Here is a 23,565-nt window from a genome sequence, read left to right on the forward strand (position 1 = left end):
AGAAACAAACACAACTGTCACACCGTACCCTGGCCAGTCATGAAACTGGCTTTCAAAGCTTCTCTGATGGGCAGTGCGCCCTTCTGCGCTCTTCTAATTGCCCTGTTGTCTGACTGCAAAATTGGCAGCCAGGTGAGTTGCCTTAACCTCCCACCCTGCCATAAATGTCTCCCCCTTACTCTCACAGATATTGTGGAGCACACAACAAGCAGCAATTACAATTGGAATATTGGTTGTGCTGAGATCTAACCAAGTCAGTAAACTGCACCAGCGCGCTTTCAAATGTCCAAAAGCACACTCTGCCACCATTCTGCACTTGCTCACCCTATAGTTGAACTGCTCCTTACTACTGTCCAGGGTGCCTGCCTACGGCTTCATAAGCCATGGCATTAAGGAGTAAGCTGGGTCCCTGAGGATAACTATAGGCATTTCAACATTCCCAACAGTAATTTTCTGGTCTGGGAAGTAAGTCCCTTCCTGCAGCTGTTCAAACAGACCAGAGTTCCTGAAGATGCGAGCGTCATGCACCTTTCCCGTCCATCCCATGTTGATGTCGGTGAAACGTCCCTTGTGATCCACCAGTGCTTTCAGCACCATGGAAAAGTACCCCTTGCGGTTTATGTTCTGGCCGCCCACGTGTTCCAGGGCCAAGATAGAGATACACGTTCCATCTGTCGCCCCGCCGCAGTTAGGGAACCCCAGCGCATTAAAGCCATCCACAATGGTCTGCACATTTCCCAAAGTCACTACCCTTGATAGCAGCTGGTCAATGATTGTGTTGGCTACTTGCAGCACAGCAGCTCCCACAGTAGATTTGCCCACTCCAAACTGATTCCTGACTGACCGGTAGCTGTCGAGCGTTGCAAGCTTCCACAGGGCTATGGCCACTCGCTTCTCAACAGTGAGGGCTGCTCTCATTTTGGTGTCTTTGCGCTTCAGGGCAGGGGACAGAAAGTCACAAAGTTCCATGAAAGTGGCCCTACGCATACGAAAGTTTTGCAGCCACTAGGAATCATCCCATACCTGCAACACTATGCAGTCCCACCAGTCTGCTTGTTTCCCGGGCCCAGAATCAGCATTCCACGGCATGAACCTGGCCCAACACCACCATGATCTCCCAATTGCCACATGCCGTGTTTCTAGGAAGTCTGTGTCCATGTCCTCATCAGTATAGTAATCACGCTGCTGTCACTTCCTTGCCCGGTTTTGCAAGTACTGTACATACTACTGGATAATGTGCGAGGTATTTACAATGGTCAAAACTGCAGTGGAGTTCTGAGTGGGCTCCATGGCTATGATGCCTGCACAGGTCATCCTGGAAAAAGGGCATGAAACATAGGAGAGCAGAGTGGCAGTGGAAGAGGTGCTGTTTGGTTCACGATAGCCAAAAAAAGGCAGGAAATGGCTGTCTTCTGTAGCTTTCATGGAGGCGGGAGCCCTGGACAGACAACATGGAGAAGCTCGGAAGCGCAGCAGTAGTGGGAGAGCAGAGTTGGCGGTGGAAGCTGTGCTGCTCGGTTCACGATGGCCGAGCAGAGTTGGCAGCGGAAGCGTTCGATGAGGAAGAGAAAGAGTAGATACTAGAGATTACAAAGGAAGACGAGAGGAAATGCGAGGTGGATTCATAGTAGCAGGAGAGCAGCGGTGCACCGTCTGCTGAAAGCAGTATGGCGTCTGCACACCAAGAGGGCGTGAAGTGATTGTCTGCCCTAGCTTTCATGAAGGGAGGAGCAACTGATGACACATACCAGAAACACTCACGAGAATGTTTTTGCCCCATCATGCCCTGGGAGCTTAACCCAGAATTCCAATGGGTGGCGGGGACTGCAGGAACTGTGGGATAGCTACCCACAGTGCACCGCTCCGATATTCAATGCTAGCCTCGGTACTGTGGACCCACTCAGCCAAATTCACGCGCTTTAGTGGGGACACAGAAGACTGAATGTATAAAATTGCTTCCGAAAATTCAAATAGAATAATTTTGAAATAATTTCATACTGTAGACGTACCCTAAATGTCAGATTCCTTTGGCTCAAGTGGCATGGGCGGTTTTGAATGCTGAAGGTTCAGCTCCTGCTGATGACCATGATATCCCTACCATGTTACATCTCGGTGCTGTAAGATCCTAACGGATGCTGCCATGCAATGGAGCCATGCCTCAGTGCTGGAGGGTCTTTGCTGCTATGTTTCAGCACAGCATCCATGAGAGTCAGATCCCTGTGCATAGGATCCTGGGGAATGACACTGCCCTAGCAGAATACAAGGAACTCCCATTGGCTTCAGTAGGGCTTACTTGTACACAGCTAGGGAAGAATAGGTACCTTGGACGCTGTTCTGTAGGTCTCTGTGTGCTGACGTGTAATATACCAGAAATAACGTGGTCATGTCTCTTTGCTGGAGATTCCCAGATACACTGATCTGATATTGTAGAGATAATACAATTGTGTCTCACTGTCTAATAAGTGTTGCTGCAAAGGACAAACAGCTGTTTCTTCCTCAAAGAGCTCTTAAAACAGTGCTGTATTTGCAAGGGAAGAGTAGCCAGCTAGCTCGCCTAAACCCGACAGGATACTTTGCTCTAGATGTGCTTAGCGGGTCAAATTCCACACACAGTTTCACCTGTGCAGTCCCCATTGACCACGTGGGCAGTGACACAGGTATAACAGCACACGTTGACCCTTCTACATCTGGTTTTATGTGGACTATGGTCATTCTTAATAGGGCATTGCCCTGACATGGTGTAACATCCCAGGGTCATGCCATGGATGAAGGACACAACTGTAACACTAAAGCCGCATTTTAGACACCATTAGCAATTGAATACTTATTCTGAAGATGACAGTAACACCAAGTGCTCCACTCCTTAGCTCAATCCCTTTGATTAGGGCATATGGCCTTGATTATCCCATGCCCAAGTATGAACCCTACACTTTGTCCAACCTTCATTATCTTGGATATGTTTTTCACTATGGAGACACATCTAGTTTGTCTACTCTTGTACGTTGAAGTTCAGCATGATACACCTAGCAACTGACAAGCCCCGATGCTATTTCTTTATCGGGGTTTAGATCTGGTGAGGTAAATTGCTGTGTTTCTTCAACCATCGAGAGCAATTGGATACTTCAGATTAAGAGAGAGCAAATCAAAACTAAAGTGTCTGTGAGAGCATGGTTTGTGTTGTTCCTCTGCAGCACTTTGCACTGAGATGGGCTGCTTGTATCTTCAGGTGGGGGAATCCTTAGAAACATACAGAGGTAGAGCGCGGAAAACGAAGTCATATTAGTGCAATATCCCATCTAAATGAATAGAGAGGAATGCAAAGTGTGACATTTTCCCTCTTAATCAGGTATACACACACAGACATGCACCACAACACAAAATCAGAGGCACACAGCTGTGAAATGATGGTGTGAGGGCAAGCTAGGCCTTGGGACTCTTCCTCTCTTGGCCAAACATGGAGGAGGTCCAATGATGATTGGTTTCCCTCACCCCTTCTTTTGGCTGCCATCATTATGCCCCCCCAGCTGTCCTTTGTTTTCCAACCACATACCATAAAAGGGGTGTGCCACCCCCTGGAACAGGAAGCACTGGGAGCGGGCAGTGCAGTGGCTTCCCCATCTGCCTTTAGAGGAAAGGCGTCATGTAAAGTCTGACAACTCAAGGCAGAGTGTCAGTGGTGAGGCCAAATTTGCTTCTCCCACAGGTTCACCACCCTCCAGCACCGCCGGCATCAATGGAACTGCACTGGAATCGCTGAGAGAAGAATATGGCACATGCTGTTTAACTTTAGAGAGGCAGAATGGCCTATGTGTAGCACATGGGACTCAGGGGATCAGAGCTTAGTCTCTGTGGTTGATTTGCTGAGAGTCGTCTACCAAGTAACATCACTTCTCAGTGCCTCAGTTTCTCCAAGTGTAAAATGAAAATCATAACACCAAGCCTGCCTCATTGGAGTGCTGTCAGGCTTAACTGTTCCATGGTTACTTTTTAAGTGCTTTAGATCCTTGGATGGAAGGTGCTATAGACAGGAAAAGGACTGTTATTCCCTCTCACCAGTTCAGCTCCTCCTCCTCCTGCCAGTTTTCCCTATCACCATCTGTGCGTCAGTCCTTCCCCTCCCCTGAGCCGTGGTGAAAGTGCTGGGCAAAGCAGTGGTTTTGAGAAGTGGATCTATATCCTTGCTGTTAGGACCCTGTAACTCTATTTTTTGTGCCTGGCTGAGAGCACCCTGTGCCTACAGCGGAAAGCTGTGCAGTTCCAAGCGTGGCCTGTGAAAGGAGCTAGCACACAGAAATAGGCCCTGGCCCAGCGAATCCAAGTGGGCCTCGAAGATCCAGAACGCTGTCTTTCTTACGTGTGCAAGCAGTTTTCTCTCTCTCTTCCCCTGGCCTCCTCATTCCAACCCTGAGCTCAGACAGTTGGCAGTATTGCCCACATGTCCCCATGGAGCCTTCCTTCCTAACAGAGCTGGGTGATGCCTCCTAAAATAACAAGTGCATCTTCTCAGTGGGTTGTGTGCGAATATTTGAGCTGTGCTCAGTTTCCCTAGGTGGCAAGATATCACTAGGGTAGGGGAAAGACAGCAGTTGTCACAGGGCCAGAGGAATTTTAGGGGACACCTCTTCTGATCTTCCCTCTTTAGGAACATTAGCACGTGCCATTTCTCTACATCTCAGTGTCAGCATCCCCTGGAGTGGCCCCTTGCTGGCTGAGTTTGAGTCTTGCATAGCAGCAGCCTGTTGGCCCAGGATCCTGCCATACGTGGCATCTCGTGGGCACATGTAGCTGTGGGAAGTGAGTGCAGCTCAGAGGTGGTCATCCAGCATAGGGAAAGTGTCTACCCAAGAAACTGCTTGCTTGACACACTAAAGAGTCCTAAACCAGCCATGGGAGGGAGTGCGCACTGCATCAGAGACCAAAACTCAGGGGTGATCTTGTAACTCTTGCTTCCCTGGCCAGTGGGGGCTGTTGGAAAGTGACCGCACAGGGTGAAAGGGTGCATGATGAATAGAAAGGTGAGTGCAGCAGTGTGTGTGAGCAGAGAAGGTGCAGCCATCAGCCCCGTCAGACACTGCTGGGACCAGACCAGTAGGCAACACTGAGTTTAGTTAGCCTGGCAGATGTACTTAGGGGCCACTGTGGGGTCAGAGGGTGGAGGAACATACACATCAGCTGCTCCCAGTGAGCTCTAGGCCTGTCCATGAATGCCGCTCTGCAGAACCCATCACAAAGCTTCGGCGAAGCTAGAACTGGAGCACCAACGCTTCCACCCCATGCTCCCAGAGCTGGGATTGGGTTGCCTGGAGGGCACCACACTCACCAGAACCCAATCCCAAGTGTAACTGATCCGACGTGATCAATACATGTATTGTGGCCCTGCCCCAGGACTCCGCCCTCTGACCCTGCTTCTTTCCCGGTTTCTCGTTCAAGGTTTATGAATCACAGGGTCCCGTCCAACCGGAGGTACCAGCCAACGGAGTATGAGCACGCAGCAAACTGTGCCACGCATGCCGTGAGTCGCCTTTGCGTTGCCTTGAGGGGTGGGGAGGCACGTCTGGCGGGAAGGCAGAGGTGTATGGCTCTCAGCTCCCGTTGTGTTCCCAGAATGGAAGGCAAAGCTGGGGCTTGCTCCACTCCCTATTCCCTTACAAGTGGGTTCAGGAGCCATCACAGGTTGAATGTAAATTACATTTAGGGTTGCATCTTCTGACTGGCGCTCAAGGGCTGGGATGTGCTCAGCTACATCTGGAGCCTGCACACCCAGTCACTGCAGGTGCACATGGCCAGGAGCTTGTTTGCAGGAGCTCGCCACGTCTCCTTTGGTCTCTGGTGGCTTTTAAGTAAGAGTCAGGGCTCATTGTAAGTGACTCTTACCTGACACAGATAATCTTGGGTGGCAGTTTGGGTGAAAGTGATCATGAAATGATCAATTTCCCCATTCTAAGGAGAAGAAGGAGCCAGAGCAGCAGCCTGAGGACAATGAAAGCAGACTTTAAAAAAATCAGACTTTAAGGCTGAGGTGTTTAATGCCTATTTTACTTCAGTTTTCACCAAAAAGGTTAATGGTGACCAGATACTCAATACAATTAATATTAACCAGGGGGAAGGAACTCAGGCCAATATAGGGAAAGAACAGGTTAAAGAATATTTAGATACGTTAGATGTATTCAAGTCGGCAGGGCCAGATTAAATTCCTCCTAAAAACTAAGGAACTAGCTGATGCAATCTCAGAATCATCAGCAATTATCTTCGAGAACTGATGGAGGATGGGTGAGCTCCCAGAGGGCTAGGGAAGGGGAAACATAGTATCTGTCTTTAAAAGGGGGAACAAAGAGGAACCTGGGAATCACAGAGCAGTCAGGATACTAGAACAAATGACTAAACAATCAATTTGTAAGCCCTTAGAGGATACTACAATTATAAGGAATAGCCAGCATAAATTTGTCAAGGATAAATCATGGCAAACCAACCTATTTTCTTTCTTTGACAGGGTTACTGGCCTAGTGGCTGTGGGAAACAGTAGACATGCTATATCTTGATTTTTGGTAAGGGTTTTGACACACGACAATCTCATAAGCAAACGAGGGAAATGCAATCTAGATGAATTTACTATAAGGTGGGTGGACAACTGGTTGAAAGACCACATTCAAAGAGTAGTTATCAATAAGGCTACAATTTAATCATGGGTATTTTTAGTAAAAATCATGGACAGGTCACGGACAAGAAACAAAAAATCACGGCCAATGACCTGTCCATGATTTATACCATAAATACCCCTGATTGAATCTTAGGGTGGAGATGCTGTGGGGGGGGATCCTGCGGCATCAGTGGCAGGGGGGAAGCCCCGGGGGGCCAGCAGCTGCTTCGGCAGCCACCATAGGTTGAACCCTGGGGAACCAGTGGCTGCTCCAGCCACCACCAGAGCGGAGCCCTAAGGCCAGCCACTGCTCTGGCCCCCCCCAAGACCACTGATCAGGTGGTCCCTGGAGCGAGCCGCATTAGCCATTGCTCCGGCAGTCCCTGGAACCAGCTACCGGGGCCAGCAGAGCAGCAGCCGGTGCAGTTGCCTGCAGGGCTGCTCAAGCGGCTGGCTGCGGAGCTGTCCCCAGGGCTGCCTGAGCAGCTATCTCCGGGGCCAGCTGCTTGGGCAGCCCAGGGTTTAGCCACACTGGCTGCTGCAGAAGTCATGGAGGTCACAGCAAGTCACGGAATCTGTGACCTCTGTGACAAACACGGAGCCCTAGTTATCAATGGTTTGCTGTTGAACTTAAAGGGTGTATATAGGGGGGCCCTCAGGGGTCAGTCTAGGTCTGGTTCTCTTCAATATCTTCATTAATGACTTGGATAATGGAACAGAGAGCGTGCTTATAAAATTTGCAAGTGGCACCAAGCTAGGAGGGATAGCAAGCACTTTGGAAGACAAGATTAGAATTCAAAAGGACCTTGACAAATTGGAAAATTGGTCTGAATTCAATAAGATGAAATTCAATTAAGATTAGTGCAAAATACCACACTTAGGAAGGAAAACTCACATTCACAGCCACAAAATGGGCAATAACTGGTTGCCAGATGGTAGATGGCTACATGGTAGTATGCTGCGGGGTTACAGTGGGTCACAAATTGAATATGAGTCAACATGGTGAGGCAGTTGCAAAAAAGGCTAATATCATTCTGGGGCATATGAACAGAAGCGTTGTACGTAAGACACAGGAGGAAACTGTCCTGCTCTGCTTGGCCTTGGTGAGGCCTCAGCTGGAGTACTGTGACCAGTTCTAGGCACCACACTTTAGGAAAGATGTGGACAAATTGGAGAGAGTCCAGAGGAGAGCAACAAAACCGATAAAAGGTTTAAAACCCTGACCTATTAGGAAAAGTAAAAAAAACAAAACAGGGCATTTAGTCTTGAGAAAAGAAGATTGAGGGGGGACCTGATAACGGTCAAATATGTTAAGGGCTGTTAGAAAGAGGACTGTGATCAGTTGTTTTCCTTGTCTACTGAAGAAGCAATGGGCTTAATCTGCAGGAAGGGAGATTTAGGTTAGATATTTGGAAAAACTTTCTAATCCTAAGGGTAGTTAAACTCTGGAATAGGCTTCCAAGGGAGGTTGTGGAATCCCCATTGTTGGAAGTTTTTAAGAGCAGGTTGGACATACACCTGTCAGGTATGGTCTAGATTTACTTGGTCCTTCCTCAGCGCAGGGATCTGGACTTGATGACTTCTTGAGGTCCCTTCCAGCCCTATGCTTCTAGGATTCTAAGATCTTGCAAGCAGTTTGAATGAGAGGACAGCAAGTAGGAGCTGTGGCTGCAGTGCTGACATCATGGGGATCTGAGACACTTTTATAACAGGGCTTTATACATCCCTGCATCCAGTGATCAAAGTAGATTGGAACAGGATGGGGAGCTCTAATCCCGCCAGCCAAGGAGGAGGGGAAGCTGTGGGGCAAACCCACTCTCCTGACCACCCCCTTGCTCTGACCCCTGCCTGCATCAAGGTGGGTTTTTATTTTTCTCCCCCACCCATTTTGCTTCATGTGGTGAAGTTATTTGGTTAGACAACCAAAGTGTTTTGCTAAGAACTGCTCACGCTGGACACCCCTACGGTCTCCGTGAAAATGGAACATTCCTTTTTCACAGCAGGAGATGGCCGTTGTGGCAAGATAAGAGGGCCTGGCATTGTTGGGGAATGGAAGGATCTGATTGGCTGAGAGTGAGGTAAGTAAGGCAATAACATGTGGCAGGGCGTGGCATGTAGCATGAGGCTATCTCACCTCCGGTGCATGGGGAGGCATGAGGCCTCGCGTCCCCAGCACCGGAGGGATGGGGTGTGACCTGATAACCCACAGCCGGGAGGCTGAGTGTCTTTATTTTTCTACGCCTGGAAGTCTGTTTTTAAGCCACGCCTGCTTTATGGGCCCAATCCCACAGCCCCGAGTCAAGACAATCTCCCACTGGCTGCGGGAGAATTCTGGAGGTGCTAGGATCAGGCAGGGCTGGACTCAATTGCAGCATCTGATATGAGGAAGGTTTTTCGTCCTCGTGAAGAAGCCCTTCCCTTTTGGGAATGCTTCCCCACGACTTTGAAAACCCATTGCCTTTCGGAGATTAGAGCCTGACCCAAAGTCAGTTGAAGCCAATGGGAAGATTGGATTGGATCAGGGCCTTTGGATCAGGGCCTTTAATAAGGTGTAGAAAAGGGCCTACAGATGGCAGGTGGCATCAGAATAAGAAACCTAAAGACACCTGTTCCAGGTACACCTATGCACCTATTCTCTGGGGCTCTCTCAGGAGTTAAATGAAGGAGACAGAGCCTTGCTCTGGGCAGTTTCCATTCGAATGGCTGGCTTTGTGTTGTGTCTTACAGACGGTGCATTCGGTAGCAACTATCAGATGCTAAATATCAGGAAGAACTCCTTGAGATTGAGCTCTGTGGAGTCATCTCTCCAAGAGAAGTGGTGGGAGCTCCACTGCATGGGATTGTTAAAACTATACTGGGCGCAGTACCAGGCAATGTAAGGAACTGCCCTCCTTTGATGGGGAGATAGGGTGGGTGACCCGAGAAGCTTTCTCCAAATTTGAGTTCTGTGATTGAGTAGCAGAGTCAGGAGCTGAATCCATCCCTGCAACTTCTGGTCTTTAGCTGCTAGGCCATTCTCTGTCCCCTGGAGCAGTATGTGAACAGCTTAGGGAAGCTTTGGGCCCTAGGCAGGTATATCAATTGGTCTTGTTTTTCTGAAGCGTTGTGAGAAACCCTTTCTTAGTCAGCAGTTAGGCTCATGGATACCATCCAAGTGACTAAGCTATGGAGGACCAAACGGTGTGGTTATCATGTGACAACGCCATAGCTAGGAGCCAATCAGATTGCTTCATTTTTCCAACACCCCTTTTGAAAGCCCTAGACGACACCTTAGAAGCTCATGCATTTTGTATGGCCGTAGGTGACCTGGTGGTTGTGCTGTTCCTCACAGGGGCACTCGCTGAGGTATAGATTGTTCAGCAGTTTTGACTAAGCAAATTCTGTTATTTATCCCCCTTCCCAGATCCCCGGGGTAAATTGGGCAGGAAGCCTCTTTTCTTAGGTTTACAACAGGATCCTCTTCTTCCTGCTTGGTGGGAATGAGGAAAATGAAAAATAAAAGGAATGAAGGGAAATCTGTGATCTCGAAGCACGTCAGAGTAGAAAGAAGGGGCAGCGGGACCGGGCTGCCTCTGACATGTAATGCCCTAAGCCCCTTCTGCCCCCCCACTGGAAGGGGCTGTCTCTGATCTCTACCCCTCTGTGCCTCCTCTGTCCCGTATGGGGAGGGGGCTTCTTGCACAACTCTAACCTCAACAGTTTCCTGAACCCCACCCTTGGAGGGGGCTCTGCTCACAGTCTTCTCTGGCAGGGGTGTTGGGGACTGATCGTGGCAAGTGGGGTCTGAAATCATGTAAATAATACAGAGCAGTGCCTGTCCCAGCCTCTGTCCCTCAGCTGGGCTGGACAGATTCATCCATAGATGAGGAACCATCTGAAAGGAAATCAGCGATAATAGTTATTCCATTGAATAGTTATTCTATAAAGGCCTTCTCTAAATGAATGAGCCAGAGACAGCCAATAGAGTTCTTCTCCCTTCCAGTTCTGGATCATCCCCAGCATCCTTGGCAGCTCCATCCTCTGCGTCCTCTCAGATGACCATTGGGAGACCATCTCAGCATGGATCTATGGGTTTGGCTTGTCTGGCCTCTTCACTGTCTCCACCATCTTTCACACCATCTCCTGGAAGAAGAGACACCTCAGGTAGCAAAGCCATTCGTCACTACAGGCCCTGTTCTCTGGGGGCAAATAGAGAAGGGTTGTGAAGGCAGAGATAGAAACAGCCAGTTGACTAGAACCACCATGGGCAGGACAAAGAGCTAAAAATGACACACACACCCTCAGTATTTTTCTCATCACTTTGTGTGGGCTTCTACTTCCCCATTAATCGCACCAGCACCTGTGCGCTCTCTCCTTCCCACACTCTCTTACTGAAGACACAGTCATTAGGGCTAGTTGAAAATGAGGTGTTAGTACCGTTATACAAGGCACTGGTGAGACCTCACCTGGAGTACTGTGTGCAGGTCTGGTCTCCCATGTTTAAGAAGGATGAATTCAAACTGGAACAGATATAGAGAGGGGCTACTAGGATGATCTGAGGAATGAAAAACCTGTCTTATGAAAGGAGACTCAAGGAGCTTGGCTTGTTTAGCCTAACCAAAAGAAGGTTGAGGGGAGATAGGATTGCTCTCTATAAATACATCAGAGGGATAAATACTGGAGAGGGAGAGGAATTATTTAAGCTCAGTACCAATGTGGACACAAGAACAAATGGATATAAACTGACCATCGGGAAGTTTAGACTTGAGATTAGATGAAGGTTTCTAACCATCAGAGGAGTGAAGTTCTGGAATAGCCTTCCAAGGGAAGCAGTGGGAGCAAAAGACCTATCTGGCTTCAAGATTAAACTTGATAAGTTTATGGAGGAGATGGTATGATGGGATAATATGATTTTGGCAATTAATTGATCTTTAACTATTCATGGTAAATAAGCCCAATGGCCTGTGGTGGGATGTTAGATGGGGTGGGATCTGAGTTACTACAGAGAATTCTTTCCTGGGTATCTGGCTGGTGAATCTTATCCACATGCTCAGGGTTCAGCTGATTGCCATATTTGGGGTCGGGAAGGAATTTTCCTCCAGGGCAGATTGGAAGAGGCCCTGGGGTTTTTTTGCCTTCCTCTGTAGCATGGGGCACAGGTCACTTGCTGGAGGATTCTCTGCACCTTGAAGTCTTTAAACCATGATTTGAAGACTTCAATAGCTCAGACACAGGTGAGAGGTTTATTGCAGGAGCTGGTGGGTGAGATTCTGTGGCCTGCATTGTGCAGGAGGTCAGACTAGATGATCATAATGGTCCCTTCTGACCTTAATATTTATGAATCTATGATCCTGTCAAACTGTTTATTGGCTCTGCTACCCCCTAGCTAGTATGGGTGCAAGCCACTGCCTTCTGCTGGACAATTGGGAAATTGGGTTTTCAACTAAATGAAATAGTTCACAAAAAGTGTCTTCTTTCTGTGGAAAATTTTGTTTTTTCATTGAAAAATCTGATGCCCCAAAACCGAAATATTTTGGCCAAAAATCAAAACATTTGAATTCAGAAATGCTGCTATGGTGCCTCATGAGAGCTGCAGATCTGTTGCCTGATGTCCCCATTCTCCTCTATGGGCTAAGCTCCCATGATGCACTGTGACTAGCAGTTCCCATGATGTACTGTCTCTCTCTCCAAGAGGAGACATCATGGTGCATCATGGGAGATGTAGTCTGACTGGGGAACCTGACCTGTAGAGAAGGATGAGAGCAAGAGGTAACCAAATTACAATCCCCATGTCGCATCTCAGCAGAATTTCTACATAAAAATATTTTGATTTTCAGACAAAATATTTCTATATTTGAATTTTTACTGAAAAAAATCACAATTTTCCACATTAAAAAAATCTTCCAAATCTTCCATATTCATTGTATGCTGGGGAAGGGATTAGACACTGAGATGATTCACGAACCTCTGGAGACCTAAGTTCTAGCCCAGTTTAGGACATCAGTTATAATAAATCCTTAGCTATTTGAGAGTTCTGTTTGCCACTGTTCTACACCATGTGGCCTCTCAGAAATGGCCCGATGTCAGATCCTCATCTTCCACAGGCCCCTACTTCTCAAGAACTGTTAGTGGTTAGCCACCTGGGGCCTCTGACACACAGCTGAGCAGTTCTGATTCTTTCCAGTAGAGGGCAGTGGCTCTCACACAGTAGCTACTTGATAGCAGAGTCAATTCAACCTGATCCCCTATGACCACTTAAAATATCCAGAGAACTGAGCTTGACTGGCAATCTCTGGTGACAGGAGACTCCTGCTAGCAGCAGAACAGGGGTACTGCAGGTCAGCATCAAGGTGCAGAGGGGCAGAAGAAGCTTTGCACAGCACCATATCTAGTGCCCGTCAGTGCTATCAAGTCTTTAAGAATCATTATATTCATCTCACTGATCAATACGTTGCATCTTAGCATTTATTTAGTTTCCCAAGTAAATCCATTTGCTCCCCACTGGCCGGGTCCGCATGCTGTAACTCCCTGCGTGTGTTTGTCTGTCCCCTCTCCAGAACAGTGGAGCACTGCCTGCACATGTTTGACCGGATGGTGATCTACTTCTTCATAGCAGCATCTTATGCCCCCTGGTGAGTTCACTGTGTGATAGCTGGCTGGTCTCTATTGGGGTGGAAGAGAAGGAATCCAGAAAATAGTATCACACTTTACATCTAGATTAAACATTTTAAAAAACCATAAAAATCCATCTTGAAACAAAAGTCCCACTCCTGCATTTTAGCCCTGGCTACACTCTGTCCGAAGTCCATGGCTGTACGTGCTCAGTGCCTCTAAAAACCAGGCCACTGATTTAGGTGCCCAGGTTTGGACTGAGGGAGCTATATGGACACCCAGGTTTGAAAAGTCTAGCCCCTTTGCCTTGCCTGAGGCTGGACAGCAAGCATTTGGCCCAGCACTCGGGAATTCCTGGTGTCTCGGCATTGCCAACCCAAGAATCGTGAGTCAGGACCTGGAGAATCCTGAGATTTTAAAAAATAATAAATGTGAGGCCTTTTTATGGGTCTTTTGAGCCTTTAGGGTTCGTGGTTTTCAAGGTTTGTCCACAACCAGAGCGCCAGAAAGTTACTTATTTTTTAAATGAAAGCCGAGATTCTCACATAATCACGTGGCATCAAGAGCTGGGGCATTAAGAAGAACACAAAATGTTATAGATTCAGGAATAAAACCACAAGAGTTGGCAACAATGCTGGTCCCATGCGCTGTCTATTAGACCACGCTTTCCTAGGTCACAGCACTCTCCACCCACGGCTCACACAGTACCCATCAACCTTAGACTCACTCAGAACTCTGCCGCAGAAAGTCTGGGTACATTTGCTTCACACACTCACCTCTGGCACAAGAGGCGGGCCATCACAGTCTGATTTTACCCAGAATAAGGTGAGGAAAGCTGTTCCTTCAGCAGCACTAGTGATTATTCCGAAACAGGATATCATATTTATCCTTAAATAGTCTTTATTTGTAAGACAGGCTGGCAGAGCTCTGGCTTTGCTGGGTCTCTGCTGCCTTCTAGAATTTTAGAAATAGAAGAATGAGAGAGAGCTTCCTCACAGCAGTGCTGGGGTACCACCAATGTGAACTTCCTGTATGTTTCAATTTCCTTTCTTTTTTGGAGGCTTTCTCTCCTCCCAGCACCCCTGCATCCAACAGTGACTGCCTCTCAGCATAGATTTCAAACCTTCTGCTTCCCCTTGTGGCTCTGGGTTGGTTTCTCATGGCCAGCTGCTGTTCTCTGCGTCCTGATGGCTCTTTCACCTTTCGGTCTCTATGGGGTTTTTTTCAGGTTGAACCTACGGGAGTTGGGTCCCTGGGCCTCCCACATGCGCTGGATCATCTGGATCATGGCATCCGTCGGAACCATCTATGTTTTCTTCTTCCATGAGCGGTGAGCTTGTCTAGCCTCTGCCAGTCTGTCTGTCTGTCTGTTGTTCAAGAAGGCTGCACAGCCTCCCCTTCCTCCCCCTGCCCTGTTTTCAATGTGAGTGGGCAGCAAGGAGGGGGCAAGTATGCCCTAAAGCAGTCCCCTGAGCATTCCCTGAGCCACGGCCCCTCCCCACATTCCCCCTCGGGTGGTGAGTGTCTGCACCACCGGGCGCTCAGGCCAGTCACCAGATGCCATAGTTTGGCTTTCAATCAGCCATGGAACTTGATCAAGATGTGTGCTGCAGTTACACAATTCTTCCACTGGGTGGCAGCAGACAGCAAAAAGTGGCATGCTCCTTCCAAGCTCACAGCCGGAGGGAGTTCTTAGTAGAGCCAGGGCCCTTTTCTGTACCTGCAGAGCACCACACATAACCCTAGGCAGAGCGTCAGTGCCCTGGCCAGGCCCCCCAGCACGGTCAGCACAAATCGCCAGGAAGGGAACTGCTCTATTACACTTAGAATATTCCTGAGCCGTTGCATTGCTACGGGGCCTCCCTCCACCCATCCTGATGCACTCTGTAAACCAGTCGTTCTCAAAATTATTTGACCGGGCCCCCCTTGTTTGTGTCTGTAGTTATGTACGCCCTCCCCCCGGCACACACACAAATCCATAGACCGCCACCCAGCTCTGAAGGCAGAGCGGAGAGCAGTGGCTGCCTGCTGGGTGCCCAGCTCTGAAGGCTGCACCATGCCCGCAGCAGTGCAGAAGTAAGGGAGGTGATGTGAAAATGCATCCGATGAAGTGAGCTGTAGCTCACGAAAGCTTATGCTCAAATAAATTGGTTAGTCTCTAAGGTGCCACGAGTACTCATTTTCTTTTTGCGACTACAGACTAACACGGCTGCTACTCTGAAACATGTGAAAAGTGATATTTGTCAATATCACTTATCACAGCAGACTTAGTGCCCCATTGCCACCCCAGGGCTGACAGCCGGAGCCCTGCCGCCTCCAGTGACAGTTTGGGGTGCGGGGGAGAAGGAGAGCCTGAGCCTGGGCCACCTACTGCTGAGGAATTGAGGCAGGGGAGAGGAGAGCCCAGGTGGCAGGGCTCCAGCTGTCAGCCCTGGGGTGATGGGGCTCTGGCTGTCCTCTTTATCTCTGCCTGCTGGGTATGCACGGCCCTTCTGCATGACCCCCAGCCACCCAGGGCTGACAGCCAGAGCTCTTAAAAAAACCCAACACCACACAGCTCATGCCGCCATTGACACATTCCTGAGCCTCCCTTGGGCAGCCTGCCCCATAGTTTGAGAACTGCTGCTATAAACCCACATGATCTTAGCCTGACAACCCTGTGTGAGGTAGATCTTCAACACCATGGTGCTGGAGGCTATGGAATGTCCTAAACCAGATACATCTGCATTTTGGATAGTGGTTTTGCAGAAAAGGTGACTGTGGCCCAGAAGAGTTAAGTAACCTGGTTCAGGTCATACAGGGAGTCAGTGGTAGGGACTGATTTAGCATCCGGGCTTCCTGGCTCCCAGACTTGTGTTTTAATTACAAGATCATTCTTCTTCCCTGTCACAGACAGAGCTCAGGCACTGGGCTCCTGGAGGCAGGGCTGGGCAATGCACAGCCTTCCCCTGAAATAACCGTTATCCAGCTAACCCCCCGGACCATTACCCAGTACCTGCCTGGCAAAAATGTACCCCATGGAATGTACTTTGCATATTCAACATTTTTATGATACATATGGTAAGATACAAGGCACTGATTCTTCACCCAACTTTAATGGGACTTGGCAGGAGTGCAGGGGTTTGCTCACACGGGATCAGTTCAGGCTCGGGGCCCTGCTTCGTGCGTTCTTTGGGGCAGGGACTGGGCCTTCTTCTTTGTTGTTCAGCTAGCACATAGTAGGCTGCACCATAACACAAAACGGGTGTATCTGAGCCCATAGAAATACATAGAAGCTGTCAGGATACCGGACACATTGCACTTGCAACCCGGACACACTGCACTTGCTCAGACAGACGCACCTCTAACAATGGTCCCATGCATCCGCTTGGTTATCTGGGAGCTCTGAGGGGAAAAGCCCCTCCTTGGGGGACAAACAGTGAGCAACAGGTAATGGGGGCTCAGTCTCATTTAACCTGCCCTACCATCGTGACAGGGGCCTGGGATCCTCAAGCTCTCGGATCCAATTCCAACACTGCCTAGAAGGCGGTTCCAACAAGGGGAGAGGGAGGAACAGTACAGATGAGTGGGAAAGGGGAATACAGGACTGGTGAGGGGAAAAGGTGACGTGGGAAAATGCCAGTTCACCTTCACTAGAATGCTTACAGGGAGACATGCAGGGAACCCAGGCTTGTGAGCACGTTCCTTACCTCTCCAGATCCTGACCAGTTGTCCCCTCACCTGGCCTCCCCTGAGATCTGTCCTGGGTCTTGCTTGTCTGTTTGGATGGCCGGCGCTGTGGGGCGGGCTCTGGGTCTGTAAAACGCAGCGGACGTGTGCGGGGCGATAGAAATGATTCATTGCACTCCGGCCTCCTCCCCGGAGCAGGGAAGCTGGGGTTTTAAAGCATTCGATTAAGTGATTCCCTCGGTGCCCTGCTGCCACTGAGTCTGTCTTTCTCCGTCACAGGTACAAGTTGGTGGAGCTGGTGTGCTATGTTGTCATGGGAGTCTTCCCTGCCCTGGTGATCCTTTCGATGGTAAGTGACTTGGCCCAGGGCTCAATGCACTGCTCCCTGTCCTCTGAAGAGCCTGGGCCACAGCTGGAAGGATTTGTCTAGTGTGACTCCCTGCCGTTAAATGGTTGCTGTTTTACTGTACGTGGCGCCCACTTCTCAAACTTGCATGGTTCCATCAGGGCATTTGGACTCTCAAAGTGGCCCTTGGAACTAGGCTCCCTAATCTGGGCTCTGAGCTTAGGCTCCTTTTGGGTGGAACGGTCCCTTATAAAGGTGAAATACTGGGCCGAATCCCTGCTGGCTGAGGTGGGAGCGACACGCCAGTGGGTCTGTTTGCCCTCGCACTCCAATTCACTCCAGTTGCTGCCGCTGTTCCGTCTCAGCTGTGCCCGAAGGGGAGGGCACTGCAGTAGGGTCAGTGTGGCATCCCCACCACTGACCCTCATCCCTCCTTGTGTTTGCGAACAGCCAAACCGAGATGGCCTCTTGGAGCTGGTGGCTGGTGGGCTTTTTTACTGCCTGGGCACGGTGTTCTTCAAGAGCGACGGGCGCATCCCCTTTGCCCATGCCATCTGGCACCTCTTCGTGGCAACCGGAGCGGGCATCCACTACTATGCCATTTGGCGGTACCTGTACTGGCCCGAAGTGCTGAAGGCAAAGACGTCCAGATAGGAGCCCCAAGGACATGGGACACGCCAATCGGCACTTGGGGGAAGATTTCCCAAGGAGCTTGGCTCTGTTTCCTGCCGGAAAGCCATTCCCAGGGCTTGGTCCCCTGATGGGAGGGAGTCTCTGGTGTCCGTATCCAGCCAGTCTCACGCAGACGGAAGAGCCCGAAAGGTTTATTTTAAACTGATTTTAACCTTGTATAGTGTCTGGTTGTTAGGCAAACGTTTCATAACAAAATGAACAGTTAATGGTGTTGTTGGCGGAGCGGACTGGCCCGACCGGGGCAATGGTCTTTGTGCTAAGGTTTTGTTCTCATGGTCCCAAACAACCTCGAAACCTGCAAAACCCTCGTCTGGATGAGAGCCCCAAACCAGCAGGTGCCCAGCCTCTGTACTTCTGGCTGCTGGACCCTCTGGCTGCTTTCAAGGGGAGAGGCTACCCTTAGATAGAAGCCGTTAGCTCCAGGAGGGACACTGGAGGCTGGTGACGCATGAAGGTGGACAGGAGGAATGGACACTTAACACCAGTGAACAGCACCAGGATTAGAGCATAACATACCGGGTTTGTTTCCCACTCTAACGAGCCTCCACTAGCAGATAGTTAAGGGGACAACTTCTTAAACAAGGCTCCTTGATTCTGCCCAGAAAGGAGAGCAGGCAGGAGATGTCAGACCTCACAAGAGTCAACCATGCCTGTCGTCTGATGGGGCTCTTTTTGAAGGTTTTTCCCCCTTAACAGGCTAGCTCCCTGATTCCTCTGCCCCCACTGTACAACTAATTTCGGGGAAAGCAGGCTCTTGTAGCAGCAGATGAGCAAGGTGAACCTGAGCTTGGTTTAACCAGGGGCAGTTAAGATCCCTGGCCCACAGCGTTCTGAAGGCAGAGAGTGGGGTTGGAAAAGAGGTTCTGGGTTTGGCCAGTCTGTAGCTGCAGGATAAAATCTTAGTGTGGGGTCTGATTGGGATCCCAAGTGTGGAGGTGGGACGCGAAGGGAGTTGGGGAGCCTGTCTCATCTTAGGATGAGTTACTACTGATAGGACCAAGTTCAACTCTGGCCCGGGGACCGACAGGCACTGGGGCTGAATTCCCTTTTTTAATACAGTTGCCAGTGTCGCAATCTGCCAGAGAAGGAGCAGAGCTGGCCATTCCTAGGTTTCTGTAGGGAGAGTTGTTTCCATTGATGTTTTAAATCTCGTCTCTGTAGAGTGGGGAGGTTTCACACCCTGTATCCCTGTGCACAGCTCTTTAGCTGTATCCAGAGGAAACCGCTCCCATTCTAGGGCTTTCATCACGCTTGTTTCCATGCAGAGATTTCGGTGCGTACGTCTATGCAGCACAAAGAGACCCATGCCAACAAGTCTCAGAGCCTGGGTTGACTGACTTGGGCTCACGCTGCGGGGCTAAACATAGCAGTGTGGACATTTAAGTGCGGGCTGGAGCCTGGGCTCTGAGACTCTCCTGCCTTGCGGGGTTTCAGAGCCCAGGCCTAGCTCAAGCATCTACACTGCTGTTCTTAGCCCTGCATCCCCAGCCCCCATCGGTTGACTCTGGCTCTGAGACTTGCTGCTGTGGGTTTTTTTGCTGTGTAGATGTACCCTTAGCGGATTCCAGCAGGACCCTCCGCTCCTTCTGTATCTTTAAGAAAGGCTCTGTATATGCCAAGGTGTCTATTCTTCTCTGCTCTCCTCCTGCTGCTGGGTGAGGATCCTTTCTATCGCCACAGACCCTCTAGTTACTAAGGGGGTGTCAACATTTGCATGGTAGGCATGCCAGGACAGTGGGCTAAGCACCAGCAGTTTCTGTTTACTTCTACTAGGGTTGCAGGTGCTCAGCGCTTTGGAAAATCTGTGTTGTCCAAGGCTTTGGTATGCAGCAAATAGGGGTCTGGTGAAGGGGTAACCTGGGGGCAGGGGTCTTGAGGAATCAGTTCAGTGGAAACCCCAAATTCCAAGGGTGTCTCTTGGCTGGGGTAGGGATTTGGCCTCCATGCCCTGGGATTGAGTTTTTCCCCTAGTTCCCAGGCCTTAGTTACAGCAGGGAGATAGGAGGGAGTTTCACTAACAGAGCCAGGGCAGGCCTGGAACCCTGCACTTTCTCCCCAGGATTTGAGGTTTCTTTTAAGTGTTTAATCAGATCACTGAAAATTCCTGGCAGCCCCTGTCCCCAAATGCTGCTGAATGCTAATGTCTAAGTTTACGTAACAAAACAAACAAGCCATCGCCCCTGCTAGCTCAGAGTGACCCCCCCCGGCTATGGAAGCCTCAGAGTGACCCCCCCACACCCCGGTTATGGAGATGGCTATTCCAGCAGCACATCTGCCCTCACCAGCGCTCTGCAATCCAAAGACCAGCTGAACTGATAAGCTTCCAGTTGGAGCCATCTCTTTTATCTGCTGGGTTTTCTGCAGGTGCAATACCTCAACTGGCCACACAGGGATGAGGGGGCAGCACTGAGTTGGGGCCCCAGGGCTTGAAACGGACACTGTCCAGGTTTGCTCGCAAAGGATGCGATCCATAAAAGCACTTTGTGATTGGAGGGCCCAGGGTCCACAAAGCCTTACATGTGACTGAAACTTGAATCCATTCCAGGACTCCCAGAGTCCCCGAGCACTAGAAAACCTTGCGCCGAGGCCAGTATTAAGCGTACAACTCTGTACATTCCTTATAGATGGGCGTTCAGACATTTCATACATGATGCACTGTGCTTGCCTCCCTGCCTTCAGCCCCAGCCATGGTTCAAAAGCAAGATCCGCATTCAAAGCATTTGCCACTTGTGTGCCTTTGCCCGGCAGAGGGAAAAGGGTGAATCTGGATCGACCCCTCCATCTGGCTGGATCACGATTCACTCGATATCAGTTTTTTGCAAACTAGAAATGTCAACCTGCTAGAATAATCTAGAAAATGTGGATCAGGATTCAGGGGTTTTGTGCGTCCTCCATGTGCTGCATGCAGTCAGTAGGCTTACCCGGGGTTAGCTCCGTTCTCTTGATGGTTGTCAGCAGCCTAGATTTGTAGTTACTCTTAGGCAAACCTTTATCGCTCCAATACCCATGTGTGATGGACTCTTCCATTTAGCATGCAGTGGGTGTGTTGAGAGGGGAGATGGATCATGATGATGCTATCATTTTGGGTAGATTTATTGAATAGGGTTATACTAAAGAAGTTCCATGTCGGGGAACTCTGTTGCATTGTATGTCTAGAGCTCCACTCATTGCAATATCTTGGTGCTGGCCCCTTATAAAACACGCTCACAGTAGTGGGAATGGATGGCAGGGAGAGGGGTGGTCGGGAGGCATTTGTCAGCCAGGAATGAGGGGCCTACTGGGGCTAAGGATCTCCCTCAGGGAGAATGTTGATACTCTGCAGATGATCAGATGCCTTTGTATCTGCGCTGGGTTCAGATGAGCTTGCCAGATTCTTTACCCAGTTCTTTGAACCACCCTGAATGTGCAGAACGTACATTCTGTTTCCTTTCTCTCTGGTCAGTGTCTGCAGATTGCTGCCCTTTGTTCCATGTCCCAGCAGGATTCTGACCCCAAGTCATTAACCTGACTTCCAGCGGGTACAAAAGAATGATCATCAATGGGAGATATCAGAGCTTTTACGGTTCAAATGCCCTCAATCACTGTTATTCCCAGCAACTGTGTAGTGAGTTTTTGAGTGAACTGCCATCAACTTGGATTGGATTTTTTAATACAGGATCATTAGGAATTGAAAGCTGTTTTATTCCTGTATTCTATCTTCCTGAACTGTTATGGGTGAGTGAGATTATGGCCTTGATCTATACATGCAATATAAGGTAACTGAACATGTAAATATCTGACTGCAATTCCACCCTCATTATGGGACAGGTGAGTGGGTGGGCCTCTGCTTTATAAAATGGACATGATCTGTTTCCTTGATCTGTTGTTGGGAAGCTCTGGAGTGGAAATAATCTCTCAATCTAGAAAGAAAGGGTCAGGGTGAAAGTCATGCTCTGATTTTTAATTATTAATATTGAAGTTGGCATTGAGCTGGTGCTGCCTACAGATCTCAGACCCTCATTCCACAGCTCCCTACCTGCTGGCCTCACAGCTGAATTTCCAGAACCCCTAGCCCAGAGTCTGGAACCTGGGGCAGAGATTTCCATCTCTGGTCATTAACTCCTTGGGCAACTCTTTGCTGGTCCCTTCGGAAGAGAGACAGTGAGCCAAATTAATCGCTAATGCATCTCCATTGACTTGAGATACATACACCAGGGATGGGCTTGGCCCAGTGGCTCTATAACAGAGTTGAACATGATAGGCCTCTGATGTGAAGTGCACAGCCTTAGCCTCTGGGTTCAACCCTGCAGAGAGAGCACTCTGGATCTCTGTGGGTAAGTCTTCAGCGCGGCTGGGAGAGGCACCCTCTGCCCAGGTAGACTGACTTGTGCTAGCTCTGTTGACACTAAACATATCCGGGTGGAAGTTGCAGCACACTCAGTGGCTTGGGCTAGCCACCTGACTCTAAGCCTGCCTGACTCCTGAGCTGCAAGCATATTTTTAGCATGCGAGCTAGAACAGAGCTAGTGTGAGTCTGTCTACTCGGGCTGGGAAGCTCGCTCCTAGCTGCAGTGTAGACGTACCCTGTGGGTCTTGAGCTTGCAGATCAGTGACACTGATAACAGCTAAAACCTTCCTTCTCCAACCTAAAGGAGCAGCAGATCTCCTTCCTCAGTTCACCTGAGCTGCCAGCAGCTCAGAGTCCAACCCAGATCCCCATGAGCCGTCTCTGTCAGGCCTTTGCTGGAGACAGGCCTCCAATTGGGTCTGCTTGACTCAAGTGCCTCTGCATCCAAGCTGATCCTACTGCCAGTGCCAGGGTATTTTTCTCCACAGGAGATAAATTTGACACATTCAGAACAGAGGCACTGTTGTCTTGTAGTTACCAAAGGGACTGGGAGTCAGGACTCCTGGGGTCTACACACATCTCTGTCACTGACACACAGTATGACCTTGAGCAAGTCACTTAATCTCTTTATGCCTCAGTTTGTCCATCTGTAAAACTAGGATGATATTTACCTGATATGCAGGGTTGTTGGAAAGCACTGTGAGATCCTTGGATGCAGGCAATATAGACGTGCACTGTATGATTGTGTTATGGAAGAAGCATTGCAACTCAGCAAAGCTCAGAAAAATCAAATGTGACCCCTCTTCCAAAGGACGATGCAATCCTTATTGTTGCTGTGGGCCAAACTGGCGTGGAGAATTTGTATGCACACCCAGTAGAGGGTGCAAAACTGTCTTAAGCGCACAGTCACCCTATTTGCAAGTGCCAATTTGCATTTGCACAAGAAGGGGACCAACATGTGGCCTTGTGTATTAACACATCACTCTTTCCCCATAAGGGATATTGCCTGAAAGAATGCCTCCCTTTTTAGCCCTACCCCCAAATTCATAGGCAGACCCGGAAAGCTTCTGAACTGACTGATTTCCCTGCTAATCCCCCGGGTTAATTGGAACTGCAGCATCATTTGTTTGACAAGATTTGGGATGTTTTGTAGGAGTGCAGCCACTGTTCCCCATCTCACGCACTTTCAAGGACCTGATGCTGTGGGTGCTGAGTGCCCTCAACGCTCATTGACCTGACTGGGAGCTGAGGATTGGGCCCTAATGGACAAGCCGGGCTGTGTATTGTCATTCCCCAAAGAGA

At 49.5% G+C, this 23,565-nt stretch overlaps 1 protein-coding gene across 1 annotated transcript; it reads left to right on the forward strand.

Moving 5' to 3' along the window:
* Nucleotides 1-3,043: 3,043 nt before the first annotated feature.
* On the forward strand, nucleotides 3,044-17,897 carry MMD2 (monocyte to macrophage differentiation associated 2). The gene is made up of 7 exons (XM_073361519.1): nucleotides 3,044-3,078; nucleotides 5,386-5,512; nucleotides 10,620-10,780; nucleotides 13,174-13,248; nucleotides 14,457-14,558; nucleotides 17,177-17,246; nucleotides 17,694-17,897. Exons 1-7 carry the CDS (start codon nucleotides 3,044-3,046, stop codon nucleotides 17,895-17,897), a joined length of 774 nt encoding a protein of 257 aa, XP_073217620.1.
* Nucleotides 17,898-23,565: the final 5,668 nt, after the last annotated feature.

Source organism: Lepidochelys kempii, chromosome 10 (genome assembly GCF_965140265.1).
Source record: "Lepidochelys kempii isolate rLepKem1 chromosome 10, rLepKem1.hap2, whole genome shotgun sequence".
Taxonomy (NCBI): domain Eukaryota; kingdom Metazoa; phylum Chordata; order Testudines; family Cheloniidae; genus Lepidochelys; species Lepidochelys kempii.

What these genes read in the sequence shown, in the direction of transcription:
- MMD2 (XM_073361519.1), top strand. Translation starts at nt 3,044, where the DNA reads ATGCTATTTCTTTATCGGGGTTTAGATCTGGTGAG. An exon ending in GCAGCATCTTATGCCCCCTG is followed by an intron (nt 13,249 to 14,456) that starts GTGAGTTCACTG and finishes GGTTTTTTTCAG; the next exon opens with GTTGAACCTACGGGAGTTGG. An exon ending in CCCTGGTGATCCTTTCGATG is followed by an intron (nt 17,247 to 17,693) that starts GTAAGTGACTTG and finishes GTTTGCGAACAG; the next exon opens with CCAAACCGAGATGGCCTCTT.